The sequence below is a fragment of the Sorex fumeus genome, unplaced genomic scaffold, assembly GCF_029834395.1.
Source record: "Sorex fumeus unplaced genomic scaffold, SorFum_2.1 ptg000115l, whole genome shotgun sequence".
Classification (NCBI taxonomy): Eukaryota; Metazoa; Chordata; class Mammalia; order Eulipotyphla; family Soricidae; genus Sorex; species Sorex fumeus.
In genome coordinates, this window is record NW_026606172.1 from 18,769,477 (window position 1) to 18,793,320 (window position 23,844).

At 36.7% G+C, this 23,844-nt stretch overlaps 1 protein-coding gene across 3 annotated transcripts in view; it reads left to right on the forward strand.

The window, feature by feature from the left end:
* Positions 1-23,844, forward strand: part of USP25 (ubiquitin specific peptidase 25) — a 174,018-nt gene that overhangs the window by 95,362 nt on the left and 54,812 nt on the right. For all 3 annotated transcript variants that reach the window (XM_056135433.1, XM_056135434.1, XM_056135435.1), the window contains exons 9-16: positions 3,688-3,761; positions 14,562-14,710; positions 16,460-16,587; positions 16,929-17,024; positions 18,741-18,902; positions 19,511-19,737; positions 22,691-22,761; positions 23,387-23,615. In XM_056135433.1, coding sequence (XP_055991408.1) covers positions 3,688-3,761; positions 14,562-14,710; positions 16,460-16,587; positions 16,929-17,024; positions 18,741-18,902; positions 19,511-19,737; positions 22,691-22,761; positions 23,387-23,615 — 1,136 coding nt within the window. The remainder of the gene's footprint in view (positions 1-3,687; positions 3,762-14,561; positions 14,711-16,459; positions 16,588-16,928; positions 17,025-18,740; positions 18,903-19,510; positions 19,738-22,690; positions 22,762-23,386; positions 23,616-23,844) is intronic.

Below are 23,844 nucleotides of genomic sequence, written 5' to 3' on the forward strand. Positions count from 1 at the left end.
GGAGATGGGAGGCGGCTGCCCACCCCAACTCCGAGAATTCTGTACCTACCAATCTTGCACTCCAGACGTTTGAGGTATCTTCGTGATCCAATGAGAGAATAGTCTTGTTAGAGAGTCTACCATTATCTCTGTGAGATGGAGGATTCCACCAGGATGATTGACCCATGTATGAATTTATTTTATTTACTTTGCTTTTGGCCCACAGCCAAAGGCTTCCTCCGTCTTTGCTCTCAGGAATCACTCCTGGTGGACAGTGTTTCTCAGACTATAGATATCTGTATTCCTACTATCACTGAGTCTCTTTAAAGTTTTTGTAGTAAGTCAGATGTTTTACCCTGAAACTCATGGATTTTTCCCCTCATTTGTTCAAATTTTCTACAAAAATTTAAAAATATTTATCTTCAATATATAATTCCTTAATTGCTCTTTATCTGTAGCCTTAGAAAGATGTCACCTGTCTTAGCTGAAGCCTCATTCTTTCTGAAAGGAATTCTATTTGGATTTTGGAGATCTTGTGTTACTCTATATCTTATCTATTTTCTTTGGTCTCTGTTTTGTTTCTGATGGCAATAAGTTCTCTCCCTGTTGTAAAATTGTTTTCAAACTAAGGTAGGTATTTGCCCACACTATCTGAAGTCTTAAGTCTTCTTTGAAATAAATTCTTCTTGTCGATATATCTGTAAACTTTCAGTTCACCATTTTGGAGCTAAAACTTATTTGAATCAATATGCTCAGCTTTTCTAGAACAGAGCTTTCTAGCTGATAAGCCATAGCAGGCCAGATTATGGCTATGGGATGTATAGCCATATTTCTATAAGAATATAGAAATATGACCCTATTTCTATGATTATGGAAAACTTATCTTTATATGTCAGAGTTTTCTGCTTATATTATTTGTATGCCAGTGACATTTTAAAGACTGGGAAGTACTGACTGAAATCTACCTTACTTTAGCTGCTCTAGACCCTTAAATGCTTTTTTGTGTCAATCTTTCCAAGATTTAGATATTTTCCTGATGCATATATTCTTTGATGATTTCTTTCAGCTTTCGATATTAGCATCATTTAAGCTCTTTTTCCTGCCTAGCATTTCTGCTGTACATATTTCCTGTCTTTAATTTTTCTTCACTTGTGTTTTTCATATTCTGTTGATTTGATCACAGTCTGTGTTGCTAAATTTCATACCTTTTAAATGTATGAACCCCTGAAAGGTTGCAGTGAAGAATTAGTTTCTACAAGAGTTCTGGCTCCTTTCACAAGATCAGTGCTTACCACATGTCAGTGGAAAGCAAATCAAATTCAGGTAGAAGATTTGAAAAGAAAGTTCAGAATTAATAGAATCATGCACACTTTCAGCACAGTTGCCAGTTGGGTATGCCATTGCCTTTCTCTTGGAAGACGCATAGGAGAGAAAGCAGAGAAGCTAGGAAACATGAGAGCTTGGCAGTGGAGATTTGTACTTATATTCATAGCAGAATAGTTTTCACATCAAGGGAGTTTTAGATTGTTGTTTAATGATATTATTAAAAACTAAGATCATATTATTAAAAGGATTAAAGGATTAAAATTTTACTTCTCCCAGAAGTAAAATTCACTGAGTTTGAGTATATAGTGTGGATTGATTCATGGATTCAATTTTAGAGTCATATTAAGTTCACTTTTTTGCATAATGCTGTAGTAGTTTGAATGTGTAGGTCCTAAAGATAGTATGTGGGAGAAGAACTTGTATCCAAACTTGAGGGGCTTCTATTATATACCTAGATGTATGTGCTCAGTGAGTGCAAGCACAGAGCTTTGCTCATATCCTCTGTCAGACAAAGAGCAGGATTTGTGACACCATAGGCTTTGTTAGTCTCCAAGGCAGTGAAAATATCCTATCACTCAAGGTATATGTCCAGAAGTCACACACATCACCTCTGCTCATATTGTTGGACAGAAGTGCATTACTTGCACTCATAGTGTTGGGCAATGTGGATCTTGTGTTCTGCTTATTGTCAAAATGAGTGGGAATATCTTACTTTGAGGAGGGCTGCCATGAGAGAGAGAGAGAGAGAGAGAGAGAGAGAGAGAGAGAAAGAAGGGAGATAAATGTTGCTAGAATGTAAAGAAATTGTAACCTTTCTCCTGTCTGTAAAATATGGTCCAACCCTTATGAAAAACAGAATGGTGTCTCCTCAAAAGGTTAAAAAAAAGTAGAATTACATTCCATTGAAGAAATCCTTTTATGAGGTGGTGTGTGTGTGTGTGTGTGTGTGTGTGTGTGTGTGTGTGTTTATGTCAGTCAATCATAAAACTTTGTCAGTGCTTCTTCAGTAAAGTTGAATAACTTTATAACTGAACGATCCACGATTTCACTGCTGGTGATACATCCATAAAGAATAGCAGGATCTCAGAAAACTATTACTATACCCATACTTGTTGATTATTATTCACATTTGTCAGGATATGGAAGCAATACAAATATCCCAGGTGATTGGGATATTTGTATTGCTAAACAAAATGAGATATATGCCTATAGTGGATATTATTTATTCTTAAAAAGGAATTTCTGACATATATTCCAACATGAATAAGTCTTCATCACATTATCTACAGTGAAATAAGCCAGTCACATAAAGACAAACAACATTGTCTGTTCACATATATGAGTTTTCAAAGATTATGCTACTCAAAAAGTAAAAAAGTAGAATGACAGTTGCCAAAACAATTTATAGTTGTTACCTGAGTTTGGAATTTAAGTTTAACTCTACCAAACCATACACTTTAAAAAGGAAAATGGTAAATTTTATGTATATTTTATTATGATTAACAATTCCCATAAAAAGTTGAGTGGGTAGGCATATCTTACCCACATATCTGTGAAAATGAAAACCAAGAGAACTTTTTTTAATTCTTTAGCTTGTGTTGTAAACATTTAAGGTAGTATTTCCTACCAGCTTATTAAATGGTTAAATAATACTTGTAATGTACTTACCCTTTCTTTTAAAAATAACTATCAATTTATAAACCCATAAACGAAAATTTTGTATGCTACATGGATGCTGCATAGTTTTACAAAATCCAAGCTTAGTTTTGAGTCCACAGAGCTCAAAACATTTTAAAAAATATCACAGATGACTAATCTTATTGACAGCATAAAGCTTCACAAAGGATAAAATCATTTTTCAACTACTCTGGCCAAAGCTAGTGTTTTGCCTTTTCACTGGTGATGATTATTTTTGGATGGAGTGCAGTTTTCTACATAAATGTGAGAAGTGTCTTACTAATACTTGTGAAATATATACTGAGTTAGTGGATTTTCCTCTTTACCAACAAGTCCAAATAAGCGTGTATTGTACGGACTTAGGTTCACGATGGAAATGTATCTTGCTAATAGACAGAGGAAGTATTTGGTGAGCACAGCCTATAGCAGTAAGGGCATCTGGCAAGGGTGTCCTGTGTGGCAGTGCATCATAATCCCTACAACTGCCCTAGGAGTTCAGTTTCTGTGTTTTCCTTTAGTGAGAGGTGGCAAAAACTGAAAGAATAAGTTTGGAATACTTTGCCTGTGGAGTCAGTATAAATAGCAGAACCTGGTGCATGAAAGCCACATTAATGTTGTCCACTTGACATGCATTATTTTAACAAAATTTCCGCTGTTAAAGATCCAGAAATCATAATTATATTTATATGTTTTAACATGCTTTAGGGATGAAGAGAAGCCAAAGAACCCCATGGTAGAATTGTTTTATGGAAGATTCCTAGCTGTGGGAGTGCTTGAAGGTATAGTTCCATATTTACTTTTTCCATTAGCTCTTTTATATTTATAGTATCTCTTTGTTTAATGGCTTTTTGTTTTAACATCTCTATTAAAATTCTGGTTGCATTATTATTACTAATGCTTTATGTAGAGTGGACAGAATTAAGTGAATCATAAGGAAGGCAGAGAGCACTTTTGTATACTAATTGGTGCTTAGTTAAAGTTATTCTGATGCTCTTTTAGAAGGCTTTTGTGAAAATGTAAATTGGGATTTGGTGCCTGAGAGGGCAATTGATTAATACTTCAAAAATAATATTGGAGTTGAATACTGGGTTTGGAGTGAGAATTACTTTATTTTTGAGGGCTCATACTTTCGGTGATCTTAACATTCTTCAGACTGTAATTTTCAAGGAAGATTTGTAGTCTGTCTCTTATTTCTGTGTTTGTTGGTTTTGGTTTTTGGTCACACCCACACTGCTCAGGGCTTACTTCCGCATCTGCTCAGGGGTAGCTCCTGGTGGGGCTTGCAGTAGGGGCACATGTAATGCAAGGATCTATCCAGGGTCAGCAACTTGCAAGGCAAATGTCTTACCTGTGTACAACCTCTCCCACCTTTTGCTTTTGAAAATTCAGTCAAGAGTGATTATTAATATATAGACCTGGTTCTTGAGGCATCTTTCAACTAATTATTAAGTTATAAGTCATTTCAAAATATTGCTTTCAATATCGTGACCCAATGCATGAACTTCTGCAAGTTCTCCCAGATTCACCTGAAGTGTTACTTTTCTTTTTCGGGATCTTAAGTTGCAGATTCCCATGCGATTTGTTTTAAGATTGTTTCAGTCCTTAGGATTAGGAAAAAGATAAACTTCTTGTCAGGTTTTGATCAGAAATTTCAAAGGTTACCATGAGTGTCAGTACATTTTTGTTTGCCTCAGGCTAACTATTCACAGTTCAAATGGTGGACTATTTTAATTTACAGATTTTATCCCAGTCTGGGAAGTCAGTAGTATTTTACTGCTTTTTTTTAAAAAATATATCCACTCATTATTGATTTACCTTTGGTTTATAATACCATGTAAGATTTCAGGAATAATCTTTATCCTGGTATAAAAAACCTAAGTCTCAACATCCCTATCCTATTATTCCAGTGCCAAAGCACTATTGAAATGGCCAGTGATGGGGCTGAAGATGGAGACATAGTAAAGGTGGGCACCTGCCTATCACAAAGTTTACTCTAATTCTACCCCTGGCACTGCATAGGGTCCCCTGAGCACAGAGCCAGGAGTAAGCTCTTAGGACAGCTGGACGCGACTCCATTCCACCACCCCAAAAAGCTAATGCCATATATAAATAAGCTTATATATTATATATTATAAATAAGACATTGAAAGAAAGACAAAATACCCTTCTACCCACCCTTTCATTTTATTTATCCATTCTCTTTCCCTCTTGGGTAATGATCATGGTTTTCACAGTACAAGAGTAATTTTTTTGGCATGTGTTTTCCCAGTTGTCTATATATTTCCTTTCCAAACCAATCCCCAAAACTTGCCTTAAGATAGAACTGCCTTGTTATTCTTGACTGCACTTTCACATGTACATGTGGTACTGTATTATTATATGAAGGAAGAAATGCTTAATTGGTGTATTAGCAGTTTTTATTCAGAGATGAATTCTTCAATCATTTCATAAGTTCTAGCTTTATTCATAACAAACCTCTGTGTTCTGGTACTTAAAATAATAAGTTCTGTTTAATCATCTTTACTTAGTCTTATGGGCTGGAGTGATAGCACAGTGGTAGGACGCTTGCCTTGCATGCAGCCAACATGGCCGACCTGAGTTCGATTCCTCCACCCCTCTCGGAGAGCCCGGCAAGCTACCGAGAGTATCTCGCCCGCACGGCAGAGCCTGGCAAGTCACCCGTGATGTATTCGATATGCCAAACACAGTAACAACAAAGTCTCCAATGGAGACGTTACTGGGCCCGCTCGAGCAAATCGATGAACAACAGGAAGACAGTGACAGTGACAGTGTTTTCCCAGTTAGTTTGGTTATTTCTATTTCCACACTGTAGCACTGTCCTCCCGTTGTTCCTCGATTCGCTCGAGTGGACACCAGTAACATCTCACAACAAATTGTGAGACGTGTTACTGTTTTTGGCATATTAAATATGTCAATGAGAGGAATAATCTGGGAATTATCTTTCTGACTTTGTTTCCTCTGGCCACCTCAAGTTCTGTACATCTCGTCCCAAAAGGCACAGCATCTTTTTATTAGATAAGTAATATTTCACCTAGTGTCTGTACCACTGCTTTCTTACCTATTGTAGTTTATCTTGCTATCAGATACAAGTTTCCTGTATGCATATATATGTATTAAAACAATATAAAAACAAACATCCATAAATATACATACTTGTCATAAAAATATATATGGATGCTTGCATTCATATTATAGAGGGATACTTTTTTTTAAGCCTTGTACCCATTCTGTATATTTTTTATTGATGAGTTCATACTGTTCATATTTAGTGTGGATATTGTGATCTGGAGCTTGTTTACTACTGTTTTTCCTTTTACTTTCTGGTTGTTTAGTGTTTGGGGATCTTTCTCTTTTCTATGAAATGCTTTTTTTCCTTTGCATGGTTTTCTCTTTCTCTTTCCTCAATTTCTTAAGCCTTTCTTTTGTTTTTCAGATTTTATTTTCTTTTTGCATATTACCATGAAGTTGAGTCAGTCTGCTTGAGAATTTTTTCCTGTAATCTAGTTGACCTTTATTTAAAGCAGAACATTATTTGAAGCAACATAGTAGTAATTGTGAGGTTAAGACTGGGCACTACTTGTAATATCATTCAGGGACATTGCTATCTTTATAACTTTTATTCTGAAAAATAATTTTTAAAATAATTGTCAATGTAAAATTCTTTGCACATGGCATTATCCAGTTGTTTCAAAGCTGTTGTGCTGCATAAGTGTGATTTTAATAGTTTTTCTGTGAGTTACATGTTTGTTTTTGCTTAGATCCAGAAATTCATTTTAGAGCAATTGAGTACCTTATCACTTTTATAACTAAAATATCTCCTCTTTGGGGTTCTTTGAATCATCTTCACCTTTTCCAGAATTTTGTTACATTGACCTCTTGTTTTGTTCCTTTTAATCGTTCACTTTCTTTATCATGAGAATTATTCTTAAAAATTTTTTAAGCACAGTGGGTAGGACATTTGCCTTGCATGCAGCCGACCTGAATTTGATTCCCAGCATCCCATATGGTCCCCTGAGCACTGCCAGGGGTAATTTCTGAGTGCAGAGCCAAGAGTAACCCCTGTGCATTGCCAGGTATGACCCAGAAGAAAAAAAAAATTTTTTTTAAGTTCCACTATTTCATTCTGGTGTTACCCTCTTATCTGTTCTCTGACCCTTATTAATCTATTAATCTTTTCCTTACATGTTTAATTACCTGAATATTAGTGAAAAGTCATACAATAATGATGACTGTGATGAATCATGAATTTTTAATTTTAGTAAGTTGATTAATTTCATGTCTATAACCTTACCTTATATCCATACTTTTTATTTATTGACTTTTTATATATAATTTTTAAAGGTTTTTAGTTCCTTTATCAGGAACATTTTGACCTAAAATGTGTTTATCCTTCAGATTAAACTTTTACATTGACTGTCTTATTGTAAATTGCCAGTAGACAAAATTTGTAAGGCAAAAGACGCAAGAATATTAGGGAATAGTGATTTTTCTCACATTCAAATACTGAAACCAACTGTTTTTCCCAGAGAGCTACCACCATTGATATCTAATTTCTTGTGAGTGTGTCTTATAGTAGACAAAGTAGGAGCAAAAAATAAAATTAAACTTTCAATATGTAATGCTTAGACACCCGTACATATCTATGTTGATGCTATGCTAACTCATGTTTATACCTTTGGACATGTATTGTATATATTGTGTATATCCTGTTCTGTCACCTGGTTGTAAGTTTTTTTCCCTTCATATATTTAACAAAGGTATTTCAAGAAATGCTAGGGAGTGCATGGCATCTCACTGAGCAGTGCTGAGCCTGATGATTTGATGCTTGTGAGCTGGTGCTGAGGCCAGGGGAAGAGTGCAGAGCCAAAGGCGTGCCCTGATCCATCACTGTACTCTTTGGGCTATCTTCCCAGCTCAGGGAGGTTTTGGCTTGTTCTTTCCTTGGGGGTCACATTTGATGGCATTTAGCCTGGTTTTGTGCTCCCAGAGGTGATTGGCTGATTACGGATCCAGGTCCTTAAGCAGGTGCTGTAGCCCACTGACCTATGTTCAGCCCACAGGGAGTTTAATTAACCCTAGGGCTTACCCTTTTTCTTATATCTTAAAGTTTTTAGAAGTAATTTGACAGTATTATATGTTTCAGGTGCTTGTCCTTGACAAATCAATGTTTTGTTTAAACATTATCTTCTCTCTTCTGCCATAACGAATTCCATCTTTTTTACTCATTTCAAATCTAACTTCACTCTTTTTTCATTCTCCGAGAAATATCTTACTTCAGTGTTCACAGATTTACCACAAAAAAGATAAACCCAACCCAAGGCAAGACTCAAATCTAATTTTGCATTTCTAATTTTGTATCATCAGAGTTTTTTTTTTTTAAGGCTCCATAATTCTTCTTTCCCTTCCTTCCTCTCTTCTTCTTGCGGTTGGAATGAATGGTGGGGGGGCGGGGGAGGGGGAATACGCGCTTGTGCTTACACACTTTGTGGTGCTTACCAGGCGCTGCACCTGTTAACTCTCTGCTCAAAAACATGTAGTTTGCCAGAGGTCTTGCAGTTTGCCAGGGGTAAATGACAGTGCTGAGGAGTGCAGTCATGACAGGAGGCAGTGCCAGGGTAGAATCATGACCTCATGCCTGCAAGGCGGTGCTGTGCCACTGAGCTATCCCTGGGTGCCCTGGAGATCTTAGCATACGTATTATCACTTTTTTCTGTATAAAGTTTCTATTTTTATTTTTTTCTTAACTTTTTTTCTTTTTTATAAAGTTATTAATTGAATCACCATGAGAGAACAGTTACAAAGCTTTCTGATTTAAATTCAGTCATACAATGATGAAACATCTGTCCCTTCACCAGTGCCCATTTTCCACCACCAAAACCCCAGTATACCCCCCCCCCCCCCCCGCGCATCCCACACCCTCCCCCTACTGTGGGGCAGATGATTTCCACAGTACTCTCTCTCTACTTTGATTTCATTCAATATGTCGACCCCAGACCCACCATTATTATTTGGGATTTTACCCCAACACTCAGATCTACTGAAAAGGCAACTGTATACAATTTGTTTTCTATTGCTGATTATGAATAACATATGATGTTGTGCGGCTGCAGTAGTGGCCACGCGATTTTGGAATTCTGAAATTTTAACATTTAAACCTGGAGGGATTTCTGCCAAAACCTGCTGGGTTCCGAGATTTGTTCCTGAGTCTTTGGGATCATGACTGTGAAGCAGCTGGATCAGGAGCCAGAGAGACCGTTCGTGGGTGGAGACTAAGGGTCTCATTGGGGCGGGGAGGAAAGGACTGGCACCACCCACATCTCATGAGGCCCCACGTGTCTCATCACTGTGGGCCCAAACATGACTGTCCAGTGGCCTCTAGAGGATGGCGGCCAACAAGCTGCCAGGGGGAACAGGCCAAGGCATGAAACCCATTCCCACTGGGGTGGCCTGGTGCTGGTAACTTACTGTGGGGACCAGACGCATTTCTTCCAAAAGCCGCTGGGTTCCGAGGTTTGTTTCTGAGTCTCTGGGATCATGGCCGTTAAGCAGCTTGATCAGGAGCCAGAGAGACCGTTGGTGGGAGGCAACTAGGGGTCTTGTTGGGGTGGGAAGGAAAGGGCCAGCTCCACCCCCATCCTATGAGGCCCTGTGTGTCTTGTCATTGCAGGCCCAATATGACTGTCCAATGGCCTCTGGAAGATGATGGTTACTGAGCCACCAGGAGGGAGCAGGTGGAGGGACAGCACTACCCCCCCCACCCCCCGGTGGCCCGGTGCTAGTAACCACTGCGGGGACCGGACGCATTTCTGCTAAAAAATGCTGGGTTCCGAAATTTGTTTCTGAGTCTCTGGGATCATGGCTGTTAAGCAGTTTGATCAGGAAGGAGGCCTTGCCTCCAATTATATAGCTGAGCTGGAGGTGGAGGTGGTTTGTGGGTGTTTCTCCCACATAGCTAACTTCTGGCCGTTTACTTTCTTGGTAAACTTTGCCCCAATTTGTTGCGGTCTGGCCAAAGGCACCGCAGCAGTTTTGGGGTATCTAGAAGTCTGAAGGCACCATCAGGCTCCTGATGCACTCCCCTCACAGGTACAGATTTACCTGCCGCCGGCAACATACCCCCGTACAGTTTTAGGGCGTTTACCTTGCGCGCAGCTAGCCCTGCCAAGCTGGATTCGATTCCTCCACCCCTCTTGGAGAGCTCGGCAAGCTACCAGGAGTATCTCACCTGCATTGCAAAGCCTGGCAAGATACCTGTGACGTATTCAATATGCCAAACATAGTAACAAGAGGTCTCAAAAAAATGGAGACGTTACTGGGTCCGCTCGAGCAAATCGATGAACAATGGGAGGATGGTGTTTGTTCATCAAAAAATAGAACCACATGCTTCATGAATTAACTTTATCTTTGTTTTTAAGTTTTATTTTATTAAAATGTTTTACTGATTTATTGGAGTACAGTGATTTACAATTTACAGTATTGTTAATGATGTTTTTTAATATGCATAATTACAACACCACACCTATCACCAGTGTGATAACCTCTGTGCAAAGTTTTCTGCAGTTCTATCCCTTAGTCTTAGAAGAGCTAGATAATAATTCACTGCATTTTTTTTTATAATTTATTTATTTATTGAATCACTGTGGGAAAAGTTACAGAGCTTTCGGGTTTAGGTCTCAGTCATGTAAATATCAAACACATTTCCCTTTCCCAATTCTTATTTTTAACCCCGAACCCCAATAGACCCCCACCTCCCACCCCTCCCAATTCTTGTGAGGCAGATGAGTTCTAGTTAATACTCTATCTACTTTGACTAGATAGTTTTGATAGAAGATGCACAATTATTGTTTAGAGTTTACGACCCACCCCTCACAATCAGACATGCTGAAACAGCGTTGTGAAATGATTTGCTTTCTACATCTTGGTTTAAGAATAAAATGATGTTTTGAATTTCTGCTATTTTACTTATTGACCCTGGAAGAATTTCTATTAAAAGTTAGCTAGTTAAGAGATTGGTTTCTGTGCCCTGGAGTCGTGGCCGTGCCGGGGAGCCGCTCGTGGGGGGCAGCTGGCGACCTCGGTGGGGCGTGGGGGATGGCCCACAAAGCCCCCCTTCCCATGAGGTCCCTGCTGCTCCCGCCAAGCCCGGCTCAAACCTGCTGTCCACAAGGCTCCCGTGCGGCCGCCATCTTTCTTTCCAGAGAGGAGCGGGCGGGCCGGTCAACACCCTTTCCCCTCCGGGCAGGCTTGGTGGCGCGGTTTAACACATAGTCCATTTGCTTTTCTGCTCCAAGCGGCTGGTTCTCTGTGCTAAGTCCTTGTGCCTCCGGGGCCGTGGCCGTGCCGGAGAGCCGCTCGTGGGGGGCAGCTGGCGACCTCGGTGGGGCGTGGGGGACGGCCCACAAAGCCCCCCTTCCCATGAGGTCCCTGCCGCTCCCGCCAAGCTCGGCTCAAACCTGCTGTCCACAAGGCTCCCGTGCGGCCGCCATCTTTCTTTTTAATTCACTGCATATTAATACCACAACTTTTATCTATTTATCTATTACTGGATATATGGGTTGTTTTCCATAACCTGACTATTGTACTAGTGAATGTAGGCATGCATTTTTTTCCTCAGGTTTGCAATTTTGCATTTCAGGGGTGTATGCCATGAAGTGGAATCATTGGGTCATATTGAAGTTCTTTCTCTTTTTAGTTTCCTGGGACATCTCCAACTGCTTTCCATAGAGACAGAACCAGGCAGCTTCCCACTAGCAGTGAATGAGACTTCCTTTTTATCCTAACCACATTCCTGGCAACCCTGGTGTTTTCCAGTTTTTATTATGTAGGCCACTTTCACTGGTATAAGATATCTCATTAGTTTGATTTGCATGCCTGGTAAGTGAGGAGGAACACTTTTCATATACTTATTAGACTTCCTTATGTCCTCTTCATGGAAATTTCTGATATCTCTCTCCATTTTTGATCACTGGTTTCTTGTCTCATACCTGGGACTTCTCAGACTTATCCTTGCTTCTGTGCTCAGTGATCACTCCTGCAGGTGCTTGGGGACCACTTATGGTGACATTTATTGAACCTAGGTCAGGCAAGTGAAAGGCAAGCACTTTACTTGCTGTACTATCTCTCTAGCCCCAAGCTTTGTGAATGCTTTATATAATTATGATGTAGTTATTTATCAGATATATTTTTGTCAGTACCCTCTCCCGTTCTGAAAGATGTCTTTTATTTTAGTTTGAATTTCTTTGCCAAGTGAAACTTTAATTTGATATAGTCCCATTTGTTTATTTTTATTTTGGCTATCTGTGTCAGTGGGATCAAATCATTGCAGATGACTTAAAGGTCCAGATCCAAGGTATTTCTTCCTATATTTTCCCCCGTAAATTTTATGGATTGAGGTTTCATCTTGAGGTTTTTAATGCAATTTGAATTAATTTCTGTTGATGGTGTGAGATATGGATTCCACTATTTTCTCCCTCCCTCCCTCCCTCCCTTCCTTCCTTCCTTCCTTTCGTCCTTTCTTCCTTCCTTCCTTCCTTCTTTCCTTCCTTCCTGTGTTCAACAAGTTTCTCCATCTCTGTTTGAAGAGACTTTTTTTTCTTCCACTTCATGCACTCAGTTTCTTTGTCAAAGATTAACTGTTTGTAGATCTGAGGATTTATTTCTGGATTTTCAATTCTAATCCATATGCCTCGCATTCTTTCTTTATTCTAGTATCATGCTGTTTTGATTATTATTTGGTTTAAATTATAGTATAATTTAAAGTCTGGAAATTTGGTACTTGCCAACTTTTTCCCTCAGAATGACTTTGGCTATTTGGGAAACTTTTTGATTCTTTACAAATTTTATTAGTATTCTAAATTCTTGAAGGTGTCATTGGGGTTTTGATGGGAATTGTATTGACTCTCTAATACTCATTTGACAATATTCTTTCAATTCATGAACATGGAATAATTGTCAATTTCCAAATGTCTTGTATTTATTTTATAAATGACATAAGTTATGGTAAAGGTTTTTCACTTCTTTCGTTGATGCCTAGGCATCTACTGTTTTTGGTCACTTGTTTTAAATGGGGTGGTATTTTTTATTTCTTACATTGCAGATCATTGTTTGTATACAGAAAGACAGCCTATTTTTTATTTTGATTTGTAGCCTGATACTTTGCTATACTTGTTTATTGGTTTCAGGAAATTTTTAATGGAATCCTTGAGTATTATTCTGTATATAATATCATATTATGTCAGCAGAGTGATAGTTTGAGTTTTTCTCTTTTCATCTGGATTTCTTTGATATCTTTTCTTATAATTGCAGTGGTGAGGACTTCCAAGTGAGGTGAGGACTTTAATACTTTAATACTAGTGGTAAAGTATAAATCCTTGCCTTATGTCTGATCTTAGAGGGAAGACTTAATTTTATGCCACTGATTATGATGTTGGCTCTGGGATTTTTTGAAGTGGCCACTACTAGTTTGAGGGAGATTTTTCCTCTATATTCTTGAGGGTTTTAATCGTGAGTAGATGTTAAATTTTATCAAAAGCCTCTCCAAAGTTGATAGATATGATCAAATGGCATTTTTCTTTTATTGGTGAGATGTATTAAATTAATTTGTGTAGGCTGAACTATCTTTGTATACTGGAAACAAATCCAATTTATCATGGTGTATGATTTTTATAATATCAATAAGGGATTGGGATTCAGCAAGATTTTGTTGAAGAATTTTGTGTTAATATTAATCAGAGATACTGATCTGTAATTTTCTTTTTTAGTAACATCTGCTTTATGTATTAGGGTACATATACACATAATTAGCACAGTATTTTGCTCTTAGCAAGTACTTTTTTTGGTGGGGAGGGAAAGGAGAGTCCACACCCAATGATGCTCAGGGCTTACTTCTGGTTCTATGCTTAAGGATTACTCCTGAGGTGCTCAGGGAACCATATAGGGTGCCGGGGATTGATCCTGGTTTGACTGTGTGCAAGGCAAGTGAACTGCTCACTTTACTATCTCTCTAGCCCCAGCAAATACTTTATTATTATTATTATTATTATTATTATTATTATTATTTTTGCTTCTTGGGTCATACCCAGCGATGCGCGGGGGTTACTCCAGGCTCATGCACTCAGGAATTACTCCTGGCGGTGCTCAGGGGACCATATGGGATGCTGGGAATCGAACCCGAGTTGGCCGCGTGCAAGGCAAATGCCCTACCTGCTGCGCTATTGCTCCAGCCCCAGCAAATACTTTTTAAGAGAATGAATTGTGTGTGTATTTGTGTGTATATGTGTGTGTGGGGAGAGAGAGAGAGAGACTGTAGGTGTCTAATATATATAGGTTTTATGTATGTATATATATATAGGTACATATGTGTGTATATGTATGTATATAGCTTCGTGCATGCATATTGTATTTGTACTTGTGTAAATCAGTATGGAAATTATAGTAAGTCACTTATTTCTGTAACATAGTCTTAGTTCTCAAGAACAGGAGGTAAATTTGTATGTATATTTAGTTTCAATAGCTATAACTGGAGGGACATTGATTAGCTTTAACCCCTCTGTCCATAGGTAAAAAATTTGAAAATACTGAAATGTTTGGTCAGTACCCTCTTCAGGTCAATGGATTCAAAGATCTACATGAGTGCCTAGAAGCTGCTATGATTGAAGGAGAAATTGAATCTTTACATTCAGAGAATTCAGGAAAATCAGGCCAGGAAGTAAGTCTAATGTCAACATTATTCCCCTTTCTTGTAGGCCTTTCCTGTAAAGCTCTGAAGCACAATTTAAGGATATAGTTATAAAACTATTGAGAGAATATTCGGAAAATGAGTTTTCATTTAAGCTGTGATAATTAGGAATATGCAAGATAGTCAACTTGTAATGCATGTTAAATTTTTCATATAAAATATCTCAGATTTTATATTAAAATTCTTCTTTAGGATTAGTTCCATTATTTTAAATCATGGTTGCAATTGTTAAATATGTTAGTTTGTGAAGTATGAGAGAAAAACTGTTATTAGCACGGAATATTACATAGACTTTTTAATATAAAATATTATTTAAATGTGTCCTACATCAAAAATACCATTCCCTTTTGGGTCACACCCGGCAGTGCTCAGGGCTTACTCCTAGTTCTGTGCTCAGGCATCAGTTTTGGCATGTGACCATATGTGGTGCCAGGGACTGAATCTGGGTTGTCCGTATGCAAGCGCCCTACCCACTGTACTGTTGCTCTTGCTACAAAACTGTTCCCCCTCTTTTTTGGGGGAGGTCATACCCGGCGATGCAGAGGGGTTACTCCTGGCTCATGCACTCAGGAATTACTCCTAACGGTGCTCAGAGGACCATATCGAACCCGGGTCGACTGCATGCAAAGCAAATGTCCTACCTGCTGTGCTATCGCCTCAGCCCACACACCCTCCTTTTTAAAATAAAATTTCTGTGTGATATTTTTAAAAGGCAGATGGAACAACTTTCTCAAGAAAAAAATGATTTGGAGAATACATTATACATTTTCTATCATCACCCATCTCTTTCCATTATCTCTCCGTTGTGTTTTCCTTTGCCTATCCAGATATTCATCTTCTCAGGGATTGTTCCTACTATAATGGAAAGCAGAGGTTGGATTATCTCCAGGATCAGTCATCATTATGCAATTGATAATTCATATTGTATTTGAGAGCTGCCTGTGTAAGGGTAGAGATCTTCTTCTGTGTCCTTCATGGCTCTAGCCATAATGAAGAGTACAATGACCACAAATAGAATTAAATAGTACATATTATTTTACAAAATGAATGATGTACCTCAAGTGTTATTAAAAATGTTTCTGAAATCTTTATCCTTGAGTATTACTAAGTAAATATTGTGATGTAATCACATTACCTTAAAAGAAACTAGAACCTGATTTCTTTTAAAATCAAATTTTTTTTTCCTATTTAATTTGTATGCTTTAAGGAGAGATGTAAACTAAACTTGTCATGTTTTAATGCCATCAACTTTTTTTTCCTTCAGAGAAACAAAAAGAATGTTTTTCTTTTTCAAAGACTAATTTTGGGTTTGTTTTTTTTTAAGAGTTAGGAGAGGAGTTATGAAGTAGGTAGTGAGAGCATAAATTCTGCTTCCAGGCTATCAATTCAGAAGCTTGGGTAGGTACATGATTGCATAAGAACTGCAGAATTGATTCTGATAGACTCCTCAGGGTCAAACTTGAATTAGCTGCCTGCAAGGCAAGACTTACCCAGTGTGCTACCTCTTTGGCCCCTCCATAATTTTATATAACTATAGAAAAATTTTAGAAAGAAGTTATTTTAAAATATCAATTGCATACCAGAATATTTGTGATATTTGCTTTGTGATGATGCATATAAAAATGTTGGTGCTATAAAACTGTTGGCATTTTGCATCTAAAAACTGCAATAAAAGAAAAATTGATAATAATAGGGATTTTACTCATTTGTTTCTTTCAGCATTGGTTTACTGAACTGCCACCTGTATTAACATTTGAATTATCAAGATTTGAATTTAATCAGGCACTGGGAAGACCAGAAAAGATTCACAACAAATTAGAATTTCCCCAAGTTTTATATTTGGACAGGTATGGTTTAATATGCAGGCTGACTTAGTTTTGAAACATTTTACTAACAAAGCAAAGAATTGCTGTATTGAGAGAAAAAAGTTTTTAATTTCCTTATAATTTATCTTCACAATTTATATGATACAATTTGTCAATCAAAATGAAGTGCTCTTTATATTTAGAAAAATATAGTTACTGGAAATAATAGTATAAGAGTAAATAAAAATTATTTTTATTCATATTATAGTTCTGCTTTTTATTGTCTGATGTTGTGAGATTTTGAATGAATTGCTTATTTGTGGCAGTAGCTAGAATGTGTCATAAGATTTGGAAATGCTGATTGCTCTTTTTTTCCCTCATAGATACATGCACAGAAACAGAGAAATTACAAGAATTAAGAGGGAAGAGATCAAGAGACTTAAAGATTACCTCACAGTATTACAGCAAAGACTAGAAAGGTACTTTAACATTTGTGAAATTATGACATGTCTATCGAAAGGCATATATTTAGTGATCAACTGGATTTTAATAGTACTTGGAGAAATAATTATTTGTGGGTTAATGGTTTGCTTGAATAGATGGAATTTATTAGAAATTAACATATAGTTAGAAGATTATTATAATGTTTGAAATTAAGTATTTCCAGTCAGTAGGTAATACTCATGATGTTAAAAATAGATACAGAGTTAAAGTAATTTACAATGGAGATTTCTTGTGTGACATTAAGTTCAGCTTTTGAGTTCTACTAAAGTGAATGATGGCAGTTTTTTCCTTTATCCAGAAGATACAGACTCAAATGCCCTGCTACGACCTCATGGAGGCTAAACAGAGAAGGGAAGTGAACAGATTGGTGGTTGTCAGAGGTGCGGGCTTTGGGAGGTGGCTGGGAAAGGGGAGCAGCAAGTAGGTGAAGGTAAAGGTACAGATTTCAGTTGTAAATGGAGACTATGGTTAATAATGCTGTATTCCATAATTAAAAATTGCTGAGAGATTTTAAAATTCACTTTGCAAGATAAATATTTGAAATTATACTTAGGTGGGGATAATTCTATAATACATGCAAATAGCCAACTCTTTTGTTTTCCATTTATAAACTGATGCAACATTTTTTTCAGCTATACCTCAATTAAAAAATTTATCACACACAGAAAAAGGGTAAAATGCCAAGTAGTCAAGTACAACTGGTTGTTTCCAAGAGAAGCCTATCTGTAGGATCATTACAATATGTATTGCCTCAGAATTTTTGAAAGTTTCGGAGTTTGTTCTAGACAAAAATCAGAATCTAAATTGCCATGTGTTCTGTAGACAAAGAATCTGATACCTCTGATCTTATCTGTATTCTCTTATGATGCTAACTTGTAAATTAATAGCTTAAAGTAATGTTACACAAAAATAATGTATTGCAGTAATTTTTATTATTAAAGAATATCAGAATCATATTCAAATACCTGAATAGGGAGATTCTGATTTTGTGCAGAAAAAACTCTGAAACTTTCAACAATTCTGAGACATTATCTACCATAATGATTCTACTGGTAGGCTTCTCTTAGAAACAACCAGTTGTACTTGACTAGTTGGCATGTTTACCCTCTTTTTGTGCGTGTTAAATTTTTTGAGGTATAGTTGAAAAAAAAAGTTGAAAAAAAAAGATATCTTTTTTTGTGAGACCAGTCAGCAGATCTAAAAGTAATGGTTTCAAAAGATGAAACTGGGGCTGGAGAGATAGCACAGCGGGTAGAGCGTTTGCCTTGCACGTGGCCGACGCAGGTTCGATTCCCAGTATCCCATATGGTCCCCTGAGCACTGCCAGGGGTAATTCCTGAGTGCAGAGCCAGGAGTAACCCCTGTGCATCGCCGGATGTGACCCAAAAGGCCCCCCAAACAAAAGTCAAAAGATGATACTGTCAGTTTCGTTTTTTGTTAGAATTTAGAGAAGCATTTAAGATTTTTCACTATATATGTATGTACAATATTAATAACCTTTGGTTTTCATTTTTTAATTAATGCTTTATTTTGTAATATTTTCAGTTTTGCCAGCCTCATTTGAAAGCAAAATAAATTTCATTGTTTATATTTATTGAAGTATTTCATCATGTTTTATGACAAATTGCTTTAAAAGAACAGAATGTACTTTATGTACAAATAAAAGCTTTCATACCTTTTATGGTTAACAGATATTTAAGCTATGGTTCGGGTCCTAAACGATTCCCCTTAGTAGATGTTCTGCAGTATGCTTTGGAATTTGCCTCAAGTAAGCCTGTTTGCACTTCTCCCGTTGATGATATTGATGCTAGTTCCCCACCTAGTGGCTCCATACCATCACAGACTTTACTAAGGTAAAAAGTTCTCTTGATATAAGGGGCAGCTTGTGTTTCAAATATTTCATAGTAATATAATACGCTTAAAGAGTTTTTTTAGAATGTATGTTGTGATTTATTTTAGTGAACTCTTAAAAGGAGTAGATTTATTTAGAAGTCTGACTGTACCTGTTGTATTCTTTTTATATTTTTCTTTCAGTAAATTTTATGTTTTTACATCGAATAATTTCTTATTTTTAGAATTATGTGTTAGATTGTTTGGGCATGTTATGTATTTCAGCCTTTTATTTGAAACTGTCATAAGTTTTGCCTACAAGGTAAGGTGAGAAATATTATCAATGAAAAGTATGATTTTGGTATACATAAGATTTCTTTTTTTATATAACATAAGTATGAATAAGCCATTTCTATTATAAAGCCACATATTATCTTTATATGTTTAATCCTTAGATGTTAAGAATTCTGTAGGGTATTAAATTAATTAAATTAATCCACATAATTCTCCTGTTTTTAAAGACTTCTTTTAAAATTATGCTGATTTAATACATTATGCTTAGCACAATCTTTAGCACGAGTTCCAATTTGGAAAGTTTAATAATAAATATTCTTTATGTTACAAATCACAGCACAACAGAACCACAGGGAGCTGCTGCCCCAGAGCTGCCAAGCACATCACCTACATCTGTAACTGCTGTGTCCTCAAGATCAGTGATTCACAAACCGTTCACTCAGTCTCGGATTCCTCCAGATTTGCCCATGCATCCAGCACCGAGACACATAACAGAAGAAGAACTGTCTGTGCTAGAAAACTGTTTACATCGCTGGCGGACAGAAATAGAAAATGACACCAGAGGTAAGAGCTTCTTGTGGCATTCTACTGTCACATCAGAGAGGTAAAATTGAGAAAGGAAATTACCTCGGAATATTATAGGCTGTATCATTAGAAAGCATTTATCCAGAGTTTTTCTGTTCTCATAAACTGTTCTGAGGTCCTGTTCCATGATCTTACTAGCAGTTTGAACAAGAGTTATTTTCCACAGATAGCTTACCTGATAGTAGTTTATGGTCTTATTTGCTATGTTAGTGCTTTAGATTTATATCATACTGGGTTATGTAGCAGTTCCATGGGTGACACTTCATACAGGATCAAACTTTGTACTCATCAATTACATACTTCCCTAGAGATTTACACAATGGGAATTGAGTAATAAACTCTTCATTTTCAGGTTAAAGATATGTGGTAGGGCACAGGTCTAGCAGGGTCAAGGCCTTGAGTTCAGTCGGCACCACATGATCCCCAAAAACACTGCTGAGTGAAGCCCTGGGGAGCTGCTGGGCAGCATTACATTGTAGGGCCGACACTCCACTGTCACACCCACACAGCTGGCTGGACACCACTGGGCATGGCCTTTGAGCCTTGAACTGAAAACAAAATGATAGAGAATGCAAATTTTAGTTTCAGTTTAGTGTGTTCTCAAAACCATCTATGAATTCAGGGCTAGGCTCTAATAGGTCTTAAATGGCATGTAAAAAATTTTTTTAATTGACAGTGATCTGTGGGGCATGTTAATGCATATATATGTATACATATGTTATAGTGTTATTTTGCCATCTGTCCTTTCTTGGACGAAATTCTTTTATTCTTCCTAAATTACCACTGTTGAATTGTCCTTTGCTTTAAGTGAAGGACTTTTAACATTTTATAGAAAATAAAACTTCCTCATTTGTTATAATATCTGGGCTGAGGATGTATCAGCTTTGTGTGGCATTTCTCAACCAGGCAGGGTTGATCTGACATCCTCTCAGTCCTAGGATATACTCCATGGGAACCAGCGAGTAAGTCTAGGATCTAGCCATTTAGACAGGGGGCCCACGGGAAGACAACAAGGTCAGAAAAAGGTTGAGAAACATTGGCCCAGTGTTAGAACGCATGCCACATGTGTGTGTGCCAAAGACTTTGATCCCTGATACCGTAAAAGAAAACAAAAGCAAAAAGCAAAGCACAGTAATTTTCATCCTCTCAGTTTCTCCCAATCTTCCTCAAATACACAATATATCACACTTAAAATCTCATTTTATTGGCATGTGAAAAAATTATATTGCTGCTGTTTCTGCTTATGTAAAAAAATGCTGAAATCATAAATAATCTTACTGTGTTTTAGATGTTCAGCTGTATATAGAATTTATGTTAAGTGAAGAGCAATTCAATTAAACAGAATAAATTGGTTATGCTAACAATTAGCATTAGTAATGCAGAAATTTCTTTTAGTAATTTTCATTTACAATGGATATTTTAGTATATATTTTACTTCGTTTTGTTTTGCGGCCACACCCAGCTGTGTTTAGTGTAATTCTGGCTCTATGCTCAGGTGTCACTCTCCTAGTGCCTAGGGGGTTAAGTCTGGGGAAGTTGGTGCAGGCAGTAAACTTAATCCTTGAACTAACTCTCCAGCGGAGGTACTTAAACGTATGAGCTAACTTTAATTACATAATGGTCCTGGAACTCTGTGCTAGGTATTGGATAATTTTCTACTTCACATGACGGATTGTTTTTATAATTACATTCAGAATAGTTTGACATCAAGGTGGTAGCACTGAGGGGCAAAATAAGTTCTGAGACTTGAAATACTCTTTGGAGACAATGAGTAGTTATGAGTCATTGACAGAAGGGAGGAAGAATCAAGAACGATTCCCTTTAATGATATGAATAACTTAAACAGGTAGAATGCACTTTGGAAAAGGGAAAGTTTGTGAACAAGTCCCCATGTCAGGGTAAGAGGTGGGGATATGAGTTTGTTTTTTGTCTAAATTTGGGGAACTTGTGAGATATTCACGTAATAAAGTTTGGATATTCAGTTCTCTGGAGCACGAATTTTTTTCAGACATACCCTCTTATTTATTCCAATTGTTATCAGTCCTTGATATCATTCCTAGTGATACCAAACTATTGTTTGATATTACAATATAGGAATATGATTGCAGTATCTATTTTGATAAGCACAGAATGAGTAAGTACTTAATATTCACTGATATGCTTAATTGCTTCCTATCTAATATTAACACACTTTTATGACCACAGTATAGTCTTAAAAGTGTCGTATCTTATCTAAAATTCCTACTAAAACACTAAGCCTGTTTATAGTCCCACTAACTGAGGAAGCTTGTCTCCCAGCATCCGCTTAAGCCCCGAGTTAGGATAGTATGGTCATAATATAATCATTTTCCTGTTAACATACTTTGAGGTTGTCTCCAGTTTTATGTTATTATGACCAGCATAACTGTGATCACATTTAATATGTGACTAATATTAAAGGATAGATTTCTGCTGGAAGTTTGAGGACTGGGAGTCTCGTAACTTTATTTCCATGCACATAACTTTATTTCCATGCACATATTTCCAGCAGTGATTAAGCTATTAATTCTATTCAAAAATGTGTGTAGAGATGATTTGTAGTAGTTATTGTATTCTGAAAGTTTCCGTGTTTTATGTAAGTACAGAAGGGAATTTAGTTTTAATTTTCATTGTAATTTCATTTCTCTTTGAAAAAAATTCAGTTTTTTTGACTCTTTATTTTGTAAATAAACCAGATTTCTTTTGGTTTTAATTAGTGTATTTGTGCTGTGTCTTTTATTATGGGGAACTATGTCATTTTATTTGGATTCCAAGTAATAATATATTAAAGAAAACTTTTAGGAACTTTTTTCTTATTCCTCTAACATGTTGGGAAGAAAATCTTTAGTCCCTTTTACAAAACTCAGTAGTGACATAATTGATTTTAATTATTTAATGACTTCCCTATCCTTAGATTTGCAAGAAAGCATATCCAGAATCCATCGAACAATTGAACTAATGTACTCTGACAAATCCATGATACAGGTAAGTTAAATTTTGTGCTAGTAGGCACTATTAAAATGAAGATGCTTTGTTTATTAATTTTTTTCTCACTTGTTTTATAATAAAATTGGTTGAATTTAGGGGTTCCATAGTAGTCATTCTTTATTGGTTAGTCTTCCTTACTTTGCAGTAATATTTATCATGAAAAAAATTTCTAAAGCTCTTAGCATAAAAAAAAGATCCAGTGGAGCTATTTTTAAAATGGAGATTAAGATTGTGGTGAAAATTCTAGTTTTGTACACTACAAACCATTTTTCTAAGTTCAGTCACTTATAAAATGCAATGATTTAGGCAGATCATGTACTGTATATAAATAAATTCATCATAAGGTCTTTATAAGTAGAAATAAGTAAATAATAGGTATTTGAATATATACATAATAAATATATTTCTAAAATTTTAAAATTTACATGTTTTTTCACTTTTGGCATTATTAACTTATTTTTCCATTATATTCAGATTGATTTTTTCAAAAGTTTTATCTGTTTTCTTTTATTTAAAACCTATGCTACTTTTATGTCCTTCCAATAGACAGTTCATAGATTTTGTGTGAAAAAGTGAACTCTGAAACTGCGCTTTAACTTTTTTTTTCCCCCTCCACATTTAGGTTCCATATCGCTTACATGCTGTTTTAGTTCACGAAGGCCAGGCTAATGCTGGCCACTACTGGGCTTATATTTTTGACCATCATGAAAATAGGTGGATGAAGTACAATGATATTTCTGTGACAAAATCATCCTGGGAAGAACTAGTGAGAGACTCTTTTGGTGGTTATCGAAATGCCAGTGCATACTGCTTAATGTACATAAATGATAAGGCACAATTATTAATACAAGGTAAGAGCAAGATACATGGGTCATTATCAATACCTCTTTCATGTGACTTGTCTCTCATATGGTTAAGGATAATTCATTTTCATTTCATTTCATCATCCTGTTAATCGTCGATTGCCTCGAGCAGGCCCCAGTAACGTCTCTTTCATCCTAGCCCTGAGATTATATTCACGGCTCTTTAGGAGAATGAGACCCATCATTGTTACTGGTATTTGGCATATTTGGTAGGCCA